Source organism: Falco punctatus, assembly GCF_963210335.1.
Source record: "Falco punctatus genome assembly, chromosome: 9".
NCBI classification, from domain to species: domain Eukaryota; kingdom Metazoa; phylum Chordata; class Aves; order Falconiformes; family Falconidae; genus Falco; species Falco punctatus.
The window spans coordinates 37,974,014-37,988,136 of record NC_137589.1 but is presented as its reverse complement, the minus strand read 5'-3'; the positions used below and the strand labels follow the sequence as shown (position 1 = coordinate 37,988,136).

The 14,123-nt window shown below is 43.1% G+C and overlaps 2 protein-coding genes across 3 annotated transcripts in view; one reads left to right on the top strand and one right to left on the bottom strand.

The window, feature by feature from the left end:
- Positions 1-2,452: 2,452 nt before the first annotated feature.
- Positions 2,453-10,458, bottom strand: DENND10 (DENN domain containing 10). The gene is made up of 9 exons (XM_080401257.1): positions 10,360-10,458; positions 9,578-9,774; positions 8,288-8,367; positions 6,608-6,756; positions 6,311-6,422; positions 5,857-5,957; positions 4,627-4,734; positions 3,935-4,029; positions 2,453-3,208 (listed from the first exon to the last, which is right to left on the bottom strand). The coding sequence occupies exons 1-9, from the start codon at positions 10,403-10,405 to the stop codon at positions 3,032-3,034; spliced, it is 1,065 nt and encodes a 354-aa protein (XP_080257383.1). The 5' UTR covers positions 10,406-10,458; the 3' UTR covers positions 2,453-3,031.
- A 2,729-nt stretch (positions 10,459-13,187) lies between these two features.
- Positions 13,188-14,123, top strand: part of EIF3A (eukaryotic translation initiation factor 3 subunit A) — a 35,580-nt gene continuing 34,644 nt past the window's right edge. For both annotated transcript variants that reach the window (XM_080401191.1, XM_080401190.1), the window contains exon 1: positions 13,188-13,347. In XM_080401191.1, the coding sequence (XP_080257317.1) occupies positions 13,299-13,347 (49 nt within the window). In that variant the 5' untranslated portion in view covers positions 13,188-13,298. The remainder of the gene's footprint in view (positions 13,348-14,123) is intronic.

Here is a 14,123-nt window from a genome sequence, read left to right as displayed (position 1 = left end):
CTCCCCTTTCCAAGCCTTTGCTCTGCTCACCATCTACCTTCCAGTTTCTGCATAGTGATGTCATGCTACAGCTACCACACTAACTGGTTCAGGTGGTCAGTGAGCAAGGCAGAGTGCTTAGGGAGTACCTTATGCCTCAACTGAGGAAGGAGCAGTACTACAATTTTCATTTGAATTCAAGATTTTCAATGATTCTACATGCTACATCCCTTTTGGAGGCACGTCTCTTAGCAGGTCAACAGGAGCAGTCATTCACCATATTGTATTTATCCAAGAACAGAAAGGCAGTTAAGATGAGAAGGTATGAATGAAAATTTCATTTTCCACAGTCTCTGCTTCTAGGAGGAAGAAAAAAAGGATGTCATCTGGCTCTGCAAAACCAGCAACTGCATGCACACTCTACTTGTATGTATCCTGGGGAAAGGGAAGTGTGAAATAAGCAGAAGTCTTTCCCTGCCCTGCCCTTCCAGATTTTTCTATTTTACTCTAAACCTTTTTGAGAGAAGCAGTGTCAAAAGTCATTAAGAAAACTTAAGAACATAAGAACATTAGGACAGCCCTTTGAAGGTACTGAAGCTGAGGGAGGTCAATACATCTTTCACAGTGCTGACAAAAAAAAAAAATCGGTATAGATGACAAAACTGTTTGAACATGTAGTAGTAAAACCTAAGCGTCAAGCTGTAGCTAAATCCCAACATTGCAAAACTGAGAGCTAAAGCCTGTGACTCTGTGGTCACAACTATTCAAGAACAAATTTACATAAATTAAAGGGCAGACTGTTCAGGATTTTTTTTTTAATAGGCATAAGCAAGCTGTAAGTCCAGTTCTTTAAGTGCAAAATTGTATTTCACTTGTTTCACACAAATGTCAGAATAGAAGATCCAATACAACACCAAGATTTTGCACTTAAACACTTCCAAACCAGAAAGCAAAACAGGCATTCAATATTTAGTTTATAACTGAGCTTCTCTGCTTTTTGTCGTTGTCCCTAACACCCATACTACTTTAATGATCTACCTTAAGGCTTTTTGTTAATAAGAAACTGTGAATTTCTTCATGGTTACAACTGGTCTTCACAGCTGACTGCAAGCATGTTCAGGTTTTTCTTGGTGAAAGACTTCAGTTTCAGTGGAATTTAAAGCAGGTCCTGATTGGAATTTTCTGCACAATTTTGCAGTTCTCCTATTCTAACTGTTGTAAAAGTCCCCAAACAGAAGCAGCATCAGAACCATTAAGAAAAAACATTAATGGGCAAATGGGGAAAAAAAGTTGTAGAGCACTTACAGGTAAACAAAGGCAATTGCCATATTTTTCTCAGAAGCTAACAAAAAAAAAAAAAGGCAAAAAAAGCACAAGTTTCTCTGTTCAGAATGTAAACTGCAGAGTAAGCGTGTAAAGTAGAATTTTACACCCCTGAAAATAGGGGATTATTCTGAAGCACTTTCATTTACTGACTGTAATAATGAGCCATTTTATACATAGATACCACATTCCTTAATCCCATTCTAAAATAATTTCCTTAACATACGATACATAGCAAAAGGAAAACCCTTTTTCAAACTAATATTGCTTGAACATAGTTATTGATGAGCTCTACCAGTTTCAGAACAGCAAACATCCAACTATTTACCAATATAAATACTGATTACTAAAGTTTTAACTGTAAGTATAAAATCTCTATGTAAAACCACATGCTACAGCCTATCTGTACAAAGGCCAGGAAAAAAGGTTATTTTTTCTTATAACAAAGTGCTACTGCAGAATTGACTGATCTGTTGTGGACATTTCTGAAGAAATATAGATTGTTTGGCTCAGAGTATTTCCCTACCAAGACTCTAAATTCTTCCCAGAAGATTACAAAGCAGTTAGTTTCAGGCTGCTCAATGAAAAAGAAAAATACAAAAAAAATCTCTTTTGAGTTATGGCTATGCAGCCAAACAAGCAGGCAAAATTTCTCTATTTCCCAGTTTTCACTATTATTTCAAAAGTTACCATCTATAATTAGTCTACACAGAGCACCATCAGGTAGTACCTGTGTTATAGCTCAAGCAGTTTAAGAGGTTGATGCTCTACCTGTGGTACCCAGCCATTTGAACATTTCTAATCCATCATGCTTTAACTTGTGATTTTTCTGTCAAATGGATCAGCAATGAATGGCCAGGTATCTTCTCAGCTGAGAACCCTAACAACTTCTTAAATGACTCTAGCTGTAAAGCAGCACTTGTCTGTGACCCCCCGCTAGGAAGCCCTACTTTAAATACTGTAATCCTTTCCTCTTTTTCCTTCCATCAGAGGCATGGGATGGAATGAAAAGGAGGAAAACCTCTAAGGCAAGAGTCCAAAAGAGGTGCTCAGCTTCCACTTGAGCTTTAAAATACCTCTTCTGTTACATACTAAGGCTACTACATCAGATTTTCCCAGACACCCTTTTTTATACCTAGACACTTTCAAGTAGAAAGAAGAGAACTTGTCCATTTATTTGGGATTTCCAGGTATCAGGCAGTACAGAGCAAGAGCAGTATCTGACAGGCTGACATACCTGGAAGCCCAGAATGAGCACTCAGACCAACTGCATGTTCAGTGTATCCCTGTGTAGACCAGCACATCCAAACTGTGCTGGTTTTACAGCGTGTGTGCTGCTGCCTGTGTTCCAGAGCCCAGGAAGACAAGTCAGAACAAGAATAGAGCTGTCTGACACCTGGAGCCTGCAGGACAAGCAGTCACTATACCAATGTCTGGCACAGCCTGGACACACAGCCCCACGCTACTTGTATATACACTCACGTTGTGATATGAAATACAGGAGCCATATATACAAAGTTATAGTTGGGGAAAGATAATAACACCAGGAACGTTCCCAAATGTGCCTCCATATGTTCCTGGTTAAGCTCCGATATTCTGCATTGTATCACGGTAAATATGGCATTCACTCTTATACCTTTAATTTTTCCATATAAAATATCAGGTATACCTATCTGTATGGCAAAGACAGTATTTTTGAATTGGTCCATAACACTGCAGTGCATCAAAATCAGATTTTGAGCATTTGTTCAGCAGCTGCTAAATGAAAAAGAAAGTTTTCTGTAGCTGGTGGAAATCGCTTTTGTTTCAGAGCCTCAGAGTTAAGGGTTGGTTTTTCATTGCCATCGGAAACTTCAGTAAGTGAGGCTAAAGTAGCCAAGATTTCTTTTGTCTTCACAGAAATATCCTTGAATGAACAGAAAAACAAGCAACCATGAATACAGTATTAGGTAATACAATGTTTTAACATACACTTGCTAAAAAAAATTAATAAAATCCAATACAGAACAAAAAAGAAAATAATTATAAATAGTTAACTTTAAATAAAGACCCCATTTATTTTAAGGCAAACTTGCAACAGTTCTTCAGCCTGCCATTGTGTGATGTTGAATAAAGGGAGCACAGCGACTCCACAGGCTCATCTCGCTAATGTAACTGAGGTCTTTTTACCCAGTCACTGAGTTGTGAAATGTCTAATGATCTATTAGATAGAGGAGGAAGTGAGAACACCTATCATCATAATTAGGCTTTATAGCTGAGAAGCCCCATCTCAGTAGGACTTTTTCAAAGGTGTTGACAGTACTATTGGCAAGGTAGTGAGCAAAGTACATACTCTGTAGGATAAAACTGGAAACTAATTTTACTGGAAGTCTTATATCAATACAATTTCTGAAGTATCTTATATCAATACAAGAACTTCTGAAGCAACATGGTTACCCGAGAGATAATATAAACCAAGTCTGTCATCCTTAAACACCTGTACAAAGAACAAAAATGCTCATTTGTAAAAAGGCAGAGAGCAGAAGAGTGATTCTCAGGGACAATCACCTCCTACTCCCCTGCTTCTGTCAAGATTTAGCAATAGAAGTAATTTAACTAAATTTCAAAATAAAATTTGTTTAAAAATATTAACCTTAATGACTTGGCTGTCTGATTTATCTGGATCTTCTGCAGATTGAACAATTAGCTGTCCAATTTCTTTGTGAAGTTTTCCCATTGTCATTGCCTCTGAGTATGAAAAAAACAACAAACACGCATTCACATTAAAAAAACCATCTCTGTGATACCTAGAAATGCACATCAATCCAAAAATGAAAGCCAAAAGAACGAGACCTCTTCATGACTGCCATTTGAAATCCAGTGGTAAAGGCAGTAATTTGATATATCAACGGTCATGCCAGCACAGGCAAATTGTTGACCTCTGAAACGGCCCTAAGCCGATGATAAGGAGCAGCAAAGACGACAAGCAAAATATAAGCTTTCCTTTCAAACAGTCCTCAGTCTCCAAGTATTTAGTGCAGTTTTTCTAAAGACTCATGCGATATCTGTGTTCAGCTGAATGGCTCTTCTGTATGTTTGTCTAACATGGATGTTTTAAAATCTCAATTGTACATTTGTGGGAAGACAAAGCATGTCTTTCCAAATTCCAACTTTCACCAGTCCCTCATGGTCTCAATAAAATTGAAAGACAGAAGCTTACATACTGACTGTTCGTAATCTGGATGGAAGAAGTATCAAGACTACTTGACCTACAGTGAGACTCAGCAATTACTATCAACTCTGGAACAAACAGCCTCTAAATCCAAAACATAAAAAGCAACCAACCTTTTACTGCAGGGGAAATAGTGATCTCACCATCTGCCAAATTCACATACACATCATAGAGGTCTGGTCTACTGTTCACTTCAGAATCTGTAAATCCAGCAATGTAACCTAGAGAGCAGAATTTTAAGCGAGATTGAGATCTTCATAACCAAAACAAAACCAAGATACTGCAGAAAAATCACAGTCCTAAAATCTGTTCTAAGAGTATTTGACACAACAGTCATTGGACCCAGTAGGCTGCTCTCTTGATAACATCAGTCATTTAACAAGCATATCCAACAGAATGCTTCACTTTGAAGGAACTTAAAAATCAACTTCTAAAATTGCCTTGAACACGGATGAACGACGAACACCACATGCAATATAAAAAGGTTATCAATTTGAAGTTTTAAACTCTCTTCCTACCTTGCTACTAAAATTATTCACTTACAAATGAAAAAGCCACCAAACTTCCTCTTTAAAAGAATCTCCACTCCAGAGCCCGTTGTCACTAGGTTAGTATTAGAATGGAACAGAGAAATAAATCCAGTAGATTTTTTTACTCATAGCATACAGGTGAGCAACCTTAGAGCAGCTTTTCTTTGTGAAAAATGTTTAGTGAGCTGAAACAAGAAATACTGAAGATGAGTAGTCTTCTTGCTCATTATTCTGCATAGAGAAGCCTCTTAATTGCCACACGATGTGTCATGATAATCTTTGCATAAACCAAGGGCCTCTTCCTGGATTATGTGTTAAGCACTATGCATACACAACGTGTCACACAGATCAAACTCCTACATAGCTGGTAAGGTCTACCTGTGATTAGGAGCCACAGACTTCACTGGCAGCAATCGGAATAAAAATTTGGAACTTCAGAGTTAGAACTGGAAAAAAAATATCCTAAAAATTCAGTTACTAGCTATGTGTAGAAGCTGGTAAAAAAAGCAGCTTATCAAAAGTAAGCCAATCCCTCTGATCACAACATCAAAAAAATCTCAAAGCTGCTGTGTATCTGTGATTAGGGGTAGACTGATGTGGATCCACCCAGAAACACCAGATTAACTAGTTATTTTCTAACATACTTGTTTAGTTGACCTGCCTTTTCCTAAAGAAAATGATGCTGCTTAACTTTGAACAACAGTATTAATAGTAAAGTAACCATTTTTTTCCCACCAAAGGGCACTGGTGCAAGACCTTGCAGCAATAAAACCAGAAATTTTCTTTGCATTTTTGATTAATAAATATCACTACCTGTGCAGGCTTTTAAGGCTTCCACTTCCTCCTCATTTAGATGTACATATGAATGAAGAATTGACCAGTCTTGTCGATGCCACACTAAAGCAGGCAAAGTCCTAGGAAATCAGGTTGGTACTTGACACACAGTAGATTTATACTGACACTTAATTAATATTTCACAGTATGCAGTGCATGTCATAAGAAAGAACTACTATGACTAGGTCTCATTTGGCATGCATATACATGAACTACAGAGATTTCTACTATCAGTGCAAGCAGAGTTCACTTATTCTACAGTTACGCTTCTCCAAACATAATGGCTAAAGCCTTAAGAAGGGTTTAGCAGGATTTCAATAAATGTGTTTAAGAAAAGATTTTTTTCCCTAAAATATGGGCATTTCTTTCAATGAAGGTTCAAAATTTGTTGGACTTTTAGGGATGGGTGGAGAGGTAGGAATTGCCAAAGTACCTGGTAAACTCCTGGATAGCTTCTATTCTAGGATGGTACACTACAATTCTCTTCTTTAACATCAGTGCTGTATATAAGATAACTGTTTCCATGCCAAACTGGGATACTATATCTAAAAAAAGAGGGGAAAATTATGTTATAGAAGATATACATGCTAATATTATTATTTGATTTTTTTGAAGAAGCTTAGTAACAACAGCAGAGATAACACTATTTACTTGAAGTACACATGAAAACTGGATTGTATTTTATACTGTATGAAAGAAATCAGAATAAAGACTTCTGGTATTAATTAACCTTTGATGGAACCAGCCAGATAAGCCTTCCGAGCATCAAAATCTTTGCTGAGGAAAGATCCATTTTCTTCGCTTTGGCAAATCCCCTTTGTAAGGACTGCAATGTAACTCTCCATCATTTTAACTGGACTTCCATGCTTCAAGTAAATTCTGTGTGAAAAGAAGAGTCTGGTATTTTGACTGCAATCAGTACCAGCAGACATATGAAAAAAAAAAAATCCCACACTATCCCAAATTGCAATAATATTGTCAAGAATTCTTATTTTGGACACCTGGTTGATGTTTTAAATACAGAACTAGAATTCTTTCAACATGCCCACAAAAACATGCCTGTCTTTTAGGATAAAATAACCTACCTTGTCTTTTTATTTGAGTTTCCAGTTTTATGAAAGAACCAATCTTTACCAAAACAGAAACGTAACACAAAGGTTTACATGTCTCCAGGTGTTCAGACTAAGGATTCTTTGCAGACTTGGAAGGTACCTGCTTTATAAACAAGCAATTACTACAGTAACTCCTGTTATTACATGCAGACCACGTGACTAGTTAGTTTTTCAGTTTTTATCTAAGTATTAATAGACATTCTTCTGGACTCCGTTAAACAATGAAAGAAAAATGTAAATGTCCTTGATAATAATTAAAACAAAACAAAAGAAAAAAACCAAAACCACACAGCAACAAAACCCATACACTTTTAGCGGTCTTCCAGACAGCAGAGAGACACCATAACCTACTTTACAGTACTTCAGAAATCTCACTGAAGCTCTCAGCTGTTTTCCATATTAGCTATAGTACAAAGCTATGTCACATTTGAAACTCCATTACCGCATTTAGTGGAATCTGTCCTGAATTTGCAAAGAAGTATTAGCTGATAAATCAGCATTAATGTGATCCACAGCGAATCTAGATATTTCATGTATCAATGAAAAAGAACAATCTTAGTTTTTCAATACTCTGCGGAACTCGTAAGCCTGATGACATTCCCAAGTCTGTGATGCAATAACCTCACAAACACATCCAATTAGCTGCTAAATCTCAGGGAATACTCTTGGTAGCAAGAACCGGGACCCAACTAATTTGGGAACTAAAGGAAAAGCAAAGGAAGTTGCAGAGAGAGATCATGAGAATGAGTACATAGAAGAAAGCAAGTAACCGGGACAAGGGAAAGAGAAGATGGCAGTCTGGTTGGAAGAAGGGAGAAGACAGAGCCACAGACCTTGAGAGACAGAGGGCCTTCATTTTCTTAAAGGAAAAGCAAAAACGTCCCTGGGTGCTGTGCTTAGATCAGAGGAGCTGCAAGAAGTATCTGTAGTAGAGATGTTGTGAAGGGATGCAAGTTGTCCTCCATACTCGTGACCTCTGACTACACAGCACTGACCTCTTCCCAAATGTTTGTACTTTTAAAAATATGTTCCCAGAGAAAATGAGTGTGTGGGTGGTGGTGGTGTATGTCTGGAGAAGACACATCAAAACCTACTGGGCATTTGACAGTCACTCAACACTTACTGCATGAAGATAAGCTCAAATCAAGGATTTATATAATCTGATTCACAGATCAGTAGGACTGAGTTTCTGGCAGATTGTTAGACCAAATGCAAATGCAACACAATGAAATTAATATTTCACTTTGGCAAGATCTAAGCATGCACACAGCAGCACCTCAAACAGCTTTTATACAGACCTACACAGTATCCTAGTGAAGGCTGCATATTTCTCTGGGTTGAAGTCTTTGGCCATCAGAACAATGGAGAAGTGGGTCACCTGGGTAAGACACATGCACAGAAAAATACACAGTTTATTTAAAGATCCCATATGAACAGTCTTTCACATTATTGAACTAACTACAGTACTCTGACAAGGTGTTTCAATTGACAAAAAGAGTGAGTGGTAGCAGCAGATTCAAGTTACTAAGTACAGAAAAGGCCTCATTAACAGCTTTCTGATGTGACTCATTTCCATTGAGTCAGCTCTAGGACATACTATCTTTTGCTTAATCTATACTGTAAGAGTTGCTTTCCTTGAATCTCATAAGATTATTTTGAAAGAGAAAGGTCTTTTTCTTCTCCACAGCAGGTAGGCAACTTCCAGAATTTGTTGCCAAAGGAGCACCAACATATTTAGAAAGAGACCAGAAAAAAAAAATAATCAAAGATAGCAGGCCCCTGAGCAGAAAAACTCTTTAACTTCCTTAATCAAATGATTGTTGGCTAGGACAGTATGAGGCTAAATGTCTGCTGACAATGACCAGTCTCACGTCCTCCATAAATAGCATCTGCCACTGTTGGAGACAGTACTGGGACACAAGTGGAGGGTTTTTTTGTTTTTTATTTTTTTACACCTTTAAGGCTCATAAGAGATGTAAGCTCTCAGTGACTAAAGGTGAGCAACATCTTGCTGTGGGCATGCAAAATTACGTTAGCTTTCTACTTCACAATAAAGTATGAAATACGAAAACTGAACAAACTTCACAGACAAACGAATCATCTTCATAACTGGGAAGTATAGAAGATACAAGCATATTTGCAGTTATCTGGTTGCATCTTCCAGTTATCAATGCAGTGGTAAAAAAGGTACCTATATAACTCAATCCTTTGGGGGGAAAAATGCATCAAGAGCTATATGAACAAGCTTTTGGACACTATGAAAGACTCTTTGTAGAGGATTTGTGGCCAAAAAAAACCCCAAAAAAACTGCTGAACTTGAAATAACAGCAGGAAACAGCATTTCCGTTTTAATACAAAGAATCTAAATCGGGTGACGAGTATCTTGATCCCCGTGCAATTCCATCCAATGTATATCTTGGTGAAAAACGAAACTTGTGGACTGGTTAGGCAGCTGGGTAAGAGTTGCATCTGTGAGCACACAAAAAAACTCAGATCCCTGCCCTTCCTCATAGCATGCAACTGGAAAACACCACTTAAACTGCCAGAAGTCTTGCCTGTACTCTACTGAAAAGCCAGCAGAGTCCTACCTTTTTCAAGGCTGGAGAATCTTGAACTTCCACAGTTGTGATGTAGAACCATGACCTTTTATACTGGCCAAATACAAACGTATGAAGCAATTTATCTTCATCTGTAAGGCAGCACTTTCGCAGCAATAGACTCCTCAGCTCAGCTGTTACGGACGGATAACACCAAACCCACAAAGCATCTCCATTGGTGTCTTTTTCTATGGTGGAAAGATGTTCACTGTGAGAATGCCAAACAGCAGCAAGGAAGTAAATCGATGGGTTAATCAGGTTTGTTTCCTGGAATCAGATTAAAATTCCACCTTACCCTAACCCTAGGCATCCAGTTCTGCTGCTATGGTTTAAGCCGCAGGGCAGCACCTATGCTATGGGGTTTGGTTTTTAAATGTTAATAAGTATGTACTCTTGACCTGCTTCACCAGGTCAAAATAGCACCAGGAATTTGAACAGACCTTCATATAAGCAAAATATCGACCGGCAAGCACCCAGACCAGCTTATTTAGGATTTTCCCCATCTTTTCTGATTTCTTAACAGCAACCTTCACAAGCCGTGGCTGTAAGGCACTTTGGCCGAGTTGTGCCGGGTTCAGCTCCGTAACAGGCGTCGGCCTCAGCGGGCGGGCACCCCCTGCCACACCGCGAGCTGTCCAGAGCCCGGCCGGGGCAGGCCCCGCGCCCGCAGCTCGGCGGGGCGCTGGCAACCGGCACCCCCCGCCAGCCCCGGCCCGGCCCTCCCAGCAGCCCCCCGCACCCCAGCCCTCCCGCCGGGCCAGGAGGGCCCTTACCGATCAGCCCCACCGCCAGCAACAGCTGCGCCTCCAGCTCTGCCATCTTCCGCCGCCGGTCCCTCCGCCTTCCGCCCGCCGCTGGCCACGCCCTGCCACGCCCATCAGGCCCCGCCCCAGTCAGCAGGCCCCGCCCCCTCACCCGGCCGCCATTTACTCAGCGCTCCCGCCACTGTCCCGGCAGCTGCTTCCCCTGCAGCCTGAGGTGCCTGCTTTGCAGCAGCCAATGGGGGCGGGGGGAGGGGGAAAGACTTTTGAAAAAATACCGGATTTTTTCATTGCCTTCGTTATCTCACTTTGTAAATCACAGGGCACGATTTCTGTGAAATATTACCCAAAAAGGAGGTGGCCCTCCTGGCAGCTGCCCCTCAAAGTCACTGCCAGAAGCTGTACCCTCAGCAGAGCCCAAAGTACAGGGCTCCCCAATGCTTCCACCAAGCACACGTAAAGGCTGGCGTGTAAGTTGAGGAGTATTTATAAAGTGTAACCACTGTTCCAGAGTAGCCCCACATGTCAAGTTTATTTGAGAACTAAAAGATCTCATTTTCAAGTTGGGATGAGCGATGGTACCTGAATACCACCTATGGAAGCCATAGTGCACAAACTCCACTAGTGGCACAGAGCAGCCCCTGAGTAGGAACAAGAAATTTCTGAAATACCTGGGATCGATACAGGAGCATCAGAAGCTTCCAAAGAAAACATGCAGTCCTGGGAGAGAGGCCAGGGTTGTCAAGGATCATGCCTAGCTAGGGAACACACTAAAGGGTAGCCTATCATATGGTTTTCATAAAGTTAAAGCATACACATTTAATACATTTAGCTACTGTGTAGAAAGATACATGGGAAGTATGACCATAAAAGCTGCAGCCGATACAAAATCATCTTGATTCAAGCCTGTAGGGCTTTCAAGTGGGCTCTCAAGTAGCAAATATTGCTATAAAACAGCAATAAATATCAGGCAGCACACCTGCAGTCCCCTGCCAGAGTGCAGGTGCCCCCCAGAGAAGGCTGCAAGGCTGTAGGACAGGCACCAGCTCCAGTGACATGGTCACAGGCAGCTTGCAGACGCTGGGAAGCTGGCACCCAGACCTGGGCGGTGTCTCTTGTACTTGTCTGACAGACTTTAATTTTAAGAAGACAAGAAAAGGACTTGTTTGGCACTATAAATAGCTTAATGAAGACTCTACTGAATGTGTAATTGTGGCTTGAAACAGAAACAACTAGGCTGCTGGAGAGTGTTCAGAATGCAGACTGTACTAAAACACCATCATATAAATCAATAGTGTGGCCTGATCAAGAACACTATGTTCAGTACAGCTCACTGGATCTCAGAGGTACCAAGGATGCAAGGACATGTAGAAACTCCCAAGTGAAGACAGCCTGAAAAAGCAAAGTTGCTCCCTACCCCTCCCGTTTTTTTTTTTTACTCTAGGCTCATGAAAATAAGAGTCAAAAAGGATCACTGTTACATGGATAAGCTGATGGTGCTAAAGCTTCCACACAGTGACTGTGTTCTTAGTTTTAACTATTTTTCTGTTTAGCAATAAACTGTGATTACAAGCTAACAATAAAACGCTATTTGTAAAACCATTGTATAATGGTTATGAAGCCTTCTAGTAGCCATGCAAGATAGTTAATGTGAACAGTATTCAAAAAGAAACCAAGCAACAAGTATACAGAAAGAAATGTACCAAAGCAGAGAACAGGCTGTCTTCTGTTATCATAAACAACAGACTTCCTCTCTATCTACGTATTTTTTGAAAAATTGTACTTAGATATACTTAAAAAAACAGTTCAAGACAGCCAGGTCTGCAAAGGGTCACAGCTGCAGTCACGATGTCATCAGTGATCCCAGCAGAGGTGCACATTTCTGCTGAAACACTGAGAAACATACTGTGTTCAGTGCCTCACATGGAGATGCTGTATTCTGGTGTTTACTCATCCAAAATATCCCATTAGTCACACATTCACCTGCTGCTGTTCTACTGCTTTTGTACATTGTATCACACACCTATACAGCTTCCTTTGTCTCTCCATATGCCAATAGAAATTTTCATGTCAGTGGTTTTGAAAAATACACACTGGCACTGGTAGTTATTACACGTACATTCATATGAATATCACAACTACTATTGCTCTTAAGAGGAACAGCCGAGTTCCTTTGGAAGTTTCCCAGATTTTTAAGATTTAAGAATGAAATCTGCAGCTGATGAGGACCACGTGCACACATAAGGGCCTCTCTTCAAGTTCTTAACTGCCCAAAAGTACAATTCCTGAACCGGCTCAACAAGTTGTGAAGAGCAAAGGCTCAGCATACATGATGATGGCTTTGCCAAAACGTTCTGCGTTGAATTGTTTAGTTAATCCAGAATTTCAGGCTAAATTAGCTGAACGGCTTCACAGAGCTCCACAGGCTGGCTCCCTGACCCGCAGGGCTGCCACCACCCCCGGAGAGCCTGCTGCGGCCGGCCCCCGACTCTGTGGCAAACCTAGCCAGGCTCCTGCACCGTAACCCCTCCAGTCCCGAGCCTCCGCCGGGACGCCCGGTACAGCACGGGACGTCACTCGGGAACCTACAGCGGCGACCAACCACGCCGTTAGCCTGAGGACAGCTCTCGGCGGAGCGCTCACCGAGCGCCTCGGTACTCGGGCCGTCAGCCATCGCGGCTCCCGCTCCGACGGGGCTTCGGCCTAAGCCACCGGGGACGAACGTTCCCCGCCGAGACCCCCCCCAGTGACGGTGCGACTGTCGGCCGCCGCCTCACGACCGCCTCGCGGCCCACCGCAGCCCCGCCCGCGCGCTGGCAGGAACTTCCGCTTCCGGCGACGTCAGCGCGCGCGGGTGACGGGCTGTCCTTCCTTTCCGGCCTCGAAGGCTGCCTGGCTGGAGCACGGAGCTAGCCGCCGCCGCCGCCCTGTGAGGAGAGGCCGCCGCCATCATGCCGGTGTACTTCCAGCGGCCCGAAAATGCCCTGAAGCGGGCGAACGGTCAGTGCGGGGCGGCCCCCCTCCCCTCCCCGCCGCCGGTTCGCCTCCCGTTCTCCCCGCCGCGGCGGGCAGCGTGTGCCGCTCGTGCAGCGCCGGCCGCGCCGCGCCGTGCCGTGCCCGCCCCTAGAGCCCCTGTGCCGGCCCCTCGGCGCGGCGCGGGGCCTCGGCCGGCGCCTCCCTGGCGCTGAGGCGAGGACGCTCGGGAGCGGCGCGGCGCCGCCTGGCCGCCAGGAAATGGCTGAGGCCTGCCGGCGTCGGCCGCGCCGCATGGCGGAGGCGAGGCCCCGGCGGCCGTGGGGAGCGGGCCCGGCCCGGCTCCGCCTCCCTCTCCCCGGCGGGGCCGCCGGCGCAGGCGGTGGGCAGGCGCTGGGTGCAGGGCGAGTCGCGGCGGCGGGGGCCTGTTCCGCCGAGGGTGGCGCGCCCCGGGCCCCGAGGCGCCCCAGCCTGCGGGAGCCGCGACGAAGTGGCCGCCGTGCCCGCCGGCGGAAAGGGGCTCTCCGCTGGCCGGCGGCTTGGCGTGAGGTGTCGGTCCCGCAGCTCACCTCTGCTCCGGGACGATTTCAAATCCGGTCTCGTTCCGGGCCTTGTTTTTCCATGTGAGCTTCATGTTTAGTAGTCCCATCCTTCATGTGACTGGTGAGAATGCAAATGATTAAACTTAAATGTTGCATAGGCTGATGTGTAAATTTGCCCCTGGAATAGAAACCAAGGAGGACTGCGCTGGATCTGTCGCACTGGTTGCCACATATAAAACTGGACTGCTTATATTTGTCAGC

Bases quoted from the DNA above. Each gene is read 5' to 3' on its own strand.
- DENND10 (XM_080401257.1), bottom strand. From the start codon at position 10,405: ATGGCAGAGCTGGAGGCGCAGCTGTTGCTGGCGGTGGGGCTGATCG. The intron at 9,775-10,359 runs GTAAGGGCCCTC...TTTCCACCATAG, and splicing joins GCTGGCGGTGGGGCTGATCG to AAAAAGACACCAATGGAGAT. The intron at 4,735-5,856 runs GTAGTGATATTT...TCTGCTCTCTAG, and splicing joins AGCCTTAAAAGCCTGCACAG to GTTACATTGCTGGATTTACA.